The sequence below is a fragment of the Neophocaena asiaeorientalis genome, unplaced genomic scaffold (assembly GCF_003031525.2).
Source record: "Neophocaena asiaeorientalis asiaeorientalis breed wild unplaced genomic scaffold, Neophocaena_asiaeorientalis_V1.1 scaffold505, whole genome shotgun sequence".
Taxonomy (NCBI): domain Eukaryota; kingdom Metazoa; phylum Chordata; class Mammalia; order Artiodactyla; family Phocoenidae; genus Neophocaena; species Neophocaena asiaeorientalis.
Genome location: NW_020174704.1, coordinates 3,188,715 through 3,194,224, shown reverse-complemented (window position 1 = coordinate 3,194,224; position 5,510 = coordinate 3,188,715). Strand labels below are relative to the sequence as shown.

The 5,510-nt window shown below is 36.2% G+C and overlaps 1 protein-coding gene across 1 annotated transcript in view; it reads right to left on the bottom strand.

Annotated features, from left to right (window-relative positions):
- Positions 1-5,510, bottom strand: part of MMS22L (MMS22 like, DNA repair protein) — a 134,789-nt gene that overhangs the window by 20,040 nt on the left and 109,239 nt on the right. The window contains exon 19 of the mRNA XM_024759348.1: positions 3,817-3,976. Coding sequence (XP_024615116.1) covers positions 3,817-3,976 — 160 coding nt within the window. The remainder of the gene's footprint in view (positions 1-3,816; positions 3,977-5,510) is intronic.

Genomic DNA, 5,510 nt, shown 5'->3' with positions numbered 1-5,510 from the left:
ATAAGGTGACCATATTTGTGTGGGTTTATCTCTGGGCTTTCTATCCTGTTCCATTGATCTATATTTCTGTTTTGTGCCAGTACCATATTGTCTTGATTATTGTAGCATTATAGTATAGTCTGAAGTCCGGGAGCCTAATTCTTCTAGCCCCAATTTTCTTTCTCAAGATTGCTTTGGCTATTCGGGGTCTTTTGTGTTTCCATACAAACTGTGAATTTTTTTGTTCCAGTTCTGTGAAAAATGCCAGTGGTAGTTTGATAGGGATTGCATTGAATCTGTAGATTGCTTTGGGTAGTAGAGTCATTTTCACAATGTTGATTCTTCCAATCCAAGAACATGGTATATCTCTGCATCTATTTGTGTCACCTTTAATTTCTTTCATCAGTGTCTTATAATTTTCTGCATATAGGTCTTTTGTCTCCTTAGGTAGGTTTATTCCTAGGTATTTTATTCTTTTTGTTGCAATGGTAAATGGGAGTGTTTTCTTAATTTCACTTTCAGATATTTCAGCATTAGTGTATAGGAATGCTAGAGATTTCTGTGCATTAATTTTGTATCCTGCTACTTTACCAAATTCATTGATTAGCTCTAGTAGTTTTTTGGTAGCATCTTCAGGATTCTCTATGTAGCGTATCATGTCATCTGCAAACAGTGACAGCTTTACGTCTTGTTTTCCAATTTGGATTCCTTTTATTTCTTTTTCTTCTCTGATTGCTGTGGCTAAAAGTTCCAAAACTATGTTGAATAATAGTGGTGAGAGTGGGCAACCTTGTCTTGTTCCTGATCTTAGTGGAAATGGTTTCAGTTTTTCACCATTGAGGGTGATGTTGGCTGTGGGTTTGTCATATATGGCCTTTATTATGTTGAGGAAAGTTCCCTCTGTGCCTACTTTCTGCAGGGTTTTTATCATAAGTGGGTGTTGAATTTTGTCAAAAGCTTTCTCTGCATCTACTGAGATGATCATATGGTTTTTCTCCTTCAATTTGTTAATATGGTGTATCACATTGATTGATTTGCGTATATTGAAGAATCCTTGAATTCCTGGAATAAACCCCTCTTGATCATGGTATATGATCCTTTTAATGTGCTGTTGGATCACACTAGAATTCTTACATATTAACTTATTTTCTACTCTATGTATATACTAAGCCTTAAAAAAAGAATTGGGATCATTACAATATATATATTTAGATGTATTTATAGTTAGAAAGTAACTTTGCTCATTTAGTAACATTACAAAATGCATTATGTACTATTAGCTAGGTTTATAAAATAATTAAGTTCCAGAAATATTTATTTAGTATATGGCATCTTCTACAATGCAGAAGCTCTTTAACCACTGTATCCTCAGTTCCCAATCCAGTGCCTGACATACTAAATGAACTAAATAAACTCACTAAATGTTCTTATTTGTCCAAAATACAATACGACTATGGGAATAAAAAGTTCTAAAGATACGGCCACTAACCATAAGCAAGTCTAAATTTTCGTGGGGGCGCACCAAGTAGACAGATAATTATAATAAGTGGTAAACTACAAAAAATGTCAGAGTAGAAGGACAGATGAAGCACAGTCAGGGAGAGCAGGTCTTCCTGGGCTGGACCCTGAAGGATCATGGGTAGAATTTCAATTACAAAGACCAAAGGGGATGAATGATCCCAAGAAAGAAGGATGATCAAAAGGAAAGGCATGGAAACAGGAAAATTAGAGATATAAAGAATGAGGGAAAAAAAAAAAGATATAAACAGGAGGAAAGTGGAAGATACTACTGAGAGATCAATCCTGCTTTCTCAGAAATCACCCAGCTACAGTGAAGACCCCAGACACCTTAATCTGGAGGGGTTTTGTCAACAGTTCGCACCTCCCACTAGCAGCCTTGCAAGCAAAAAGCAGAGGCATCCTCAGGGAGGAGCAGGCCAGGAGAGCAAAGCACAGTGTTTCCGTGGTTAGCTCTCTTTCCCTCAGGTGGATGTGATATTCCAACCCCAGCACACCTAGAAGAGGTTCTAACTCTCAAAAGCTTATATTTGCTCTTTCTCTATTTTGTTCTAAACTTTGTACGTGTAGAAGACAGTAAATTATTTGTTCCTTATTTCTGCTGACTAAACGGGTAACACTGTAGCAGTGTACTCTTTTCCCAGTCTCTGAGATCTAGACAAAGGCAAAGAATACAGTATCCACCTGCCACTAAATCAAAAACTCAACCATATAACAAAACAAAGAAGGCCCTCAATTCTTCATAAGGAGAATTTTGACATGGGTCTATGTATCACCAATCCAAATGATTTTGCAGCTCCTGATAAGACAATCACATATTTTGTAAAATACAGACATACTTCTGAAATCATACATTTAGCTTAGCAAAAATCTAATAGCAACTAATAAATTATAAGCTTAACTGCTATGGACCTTGAGTCTGTCATACAGTGAAGTAAGTCAGAAAGAGAAAAACAAATACCGTATGCTAACACATATATATGGAATCTAAAAAAAAAAAAAAAAAAAAAGGTCATGAAGAACCTAGGGGTAGGACGGGAATATAGAATAAAGATGCAGACCTACTAGAGAATGGACTTGAGGACACGAGGAGGGAGAAGGGTAAGCTGGGACAAAGTGAGAGAGTGGCATGGACATATATACACTACCAAATGTAAAACCGATAGCTAGTGGGAAGCAGCCACGTAGCATGGGAGATCAGCTCTGTGTTTTGTGACCACCTAGAGGGGTGGGACAGGGAGGGTAGGAGGGAAGGAGACGCAAGAGGGAAGAGATATGGGAACATATGTATATGTATAACTGATTCACTTTGTTATAAAGCAGAAACTAACACACCATTGAAAAGCAATTATACTCCAATAAAGATATTTAAAAAAAAGCTTAAATGCTGAAATACACGTTAATCTACATCTTACTAAATTAAATTTATAATAAATTCTCATTTATGTTTCTTTAAAATTAAAATGACCGAATTGCTACTATTGCTTTCACTACATTCTACATCATCCATATTTACACATTTTCACATTCTCCTTTATCTTTCACAACAAAGATAAAAGGTTTCAGACAGCCCAAATCAGGTTTATTCATATGTTCACAAGATCAAAGGGAACAGATATAAGGTTTTGGCCACAGAGAAAAAAAAATAAACCAACCTTAAATTCTGTATAAAAACTTCTAAGGAAATCCTTCTCATTTCCCTTTATCCAGTCCCTAGTTTTGGTTAGCAACATGGTTTTAGTGAACAAAGATATTCAAATTACTGACTTCCTAAAGAAGAATGAACTCTGCTGTTATAGAACAGACACATTCTTTTTGAAAGAAGAAAACACAGTATTGTGAGAAACAAGATTTGAAGCATATGTATCTTTAGCGCTGTAATAAATCCTTTCCTGACCTCCTTCATACAGAGCAGACCATAAAAACAGAAGAAAGTGATGGCTTTCTGATGTTTTAAATTCTAACAAAGCATAGGTAAGCACTGAAAAAAGGTCCATTTTAATTATGCAGGCATTCACAAGGTTAGTGATTCAAAACAGACTATTGGTAGCAAACTGGAGTTGGTATATTTTCTGTATTGATCATAATGAATTTTAATATTAACCAAGCATAACAAGAAAAGTTCTGAAAGGAGGTGGGGCAAGACAGAGATACACTTGAAAGCCAACATGAATTATTTTAAACTAAATCACTGTCTTTCAGATCATTCTTAAGACTGTACAGACGGCAGTGATTTAGCTAGTGTGTTAGTACATTCCTATCCATCACGATACTATAGGCTCAACCTAGGGAAGTTTTAATAATGTCAGGAATACATACCCATTATCGTATAAGTCAGCTGCAGACCTGCACTGGAAATTTTTTTTCCCAAATAAGGTTTTATATATTTTAATATTTCACCAAGGTATTCTAAGGACTTTGTGACCAGGGCAGATTTATCAGAAAGTGTCGGCAGATTCCCGTAAGTTATGCCAACAGCCTATAAATAAGGGAAAACATGATTTAGCATTCCAAGTTTTATATAATACAGATTTTGAAAAATAAACATAATTTCTCTTTCTACACACACACATGCACACACACATCACTTACATTTAAGCCTTCATCCTTAACTTTCCTATAAATGTTCATAGCAATTAAAATCCGGGTAAAGAATTATCTGGCCTTTTATAATTAAAATAAAGGTTAAAGGAAAATTTAAAAAATCAGTTCACCAATAATTATGAGTCAGCAAAGTATTAGTAAAAGATACCCGGAACTGATATACGAGAAGCTTATAACCAAATCACATCAAGCATTCCAAACAGGTTGGCTCACCATATCTCTAGGACATGACTGGGAATTCTAAATCCCCAAATTCCTACAAAAAAGACCTATAGATGAGGTTAACAGACTCTTACAAGTGAGACCTCCATAAATAAAGTTCAGCTTTATGATATGAATTGATTTTTTTCCTAGAATTTTCTTTATAAGCCATTAGATGCCAGCTTAACTTTCTCAGAGGAAAAAAAGGATGAGGTACAAAGGGTAGAAATGGCAAAATGGGGAGGCTGAGGAGAGAAATGTGAGGTGAGGTAGTAGAGAATAATGGTGAAGTGAGAAGAGGAAGGGAAATAAATGAGAGGATGAGTTGAGGGAAGGCGAGAATAAAGAAGAGTTGAGAAGTCACTAGAAGAATCAAGAGATATGGGGATATATGTATAGCTGATTCACTTTGTTATAAAGCAGAAACTAACACACCACTGAAAAGCAATTATACTCCAATAAAGATGTTAAAAAAAAAAGAATAAAGAGAAAACTGGCTAGAGATGGGTTAGAAGGTTTGAGGAGAGTAGTAAAGTTTCCAAGCCATTACTGGGAACTTAACAATGAATTTCAATTACCCAAATTGGACCATGAATGGCACCAGCATGCACGGTTATGTGATTTTTCTCCTGCAGCTCTCAGGAAATAACACAAAGGAAAGAAGGCAGGTGGTTGTACTGATCCAAAGTTGAAGATTTGCTGGTGTAACGATAAGACAAAGGATGGAAGATTGTGAGTGTGTTGGTTAAGGGTAGTTGAAGTGAGGCCTCCAAGGGGTTCAGTTAAGGTAGATAAGGAAGAAAGTGAGAACTTGACAGAATGTTGCGCTTGGAGAAAAGAGAGAGGAAGGTCATGATGAAGTCACTCAGAGAAATGGAAGGAAGGCAGTGATAGTCAATGAGTTTTCAGATGCTCCAAGTGATGCCATGGTTCAGTGATTAGTCATGGCAGTAGGTGAATGACAGCAGAAGTGAAGATCACTGAAAGACTACTGGAGAAGTTTTGAAATGAGGGCTCAAGATAAGTTATCCAAGGTTATATTAAAGTTAGCCATGATGATGATAAAATGTAGAATGGAGGAAAAGATAAGGAACCTAGTGAACTTGGACGATTGGGAGGTAGACAGATGAGAATAAGAGATATACTTGATGAATCCCCTTTTCCATTTAGCTCTCTGCCCTTGGTTCTCTATACTTCTTTCCCTAGAC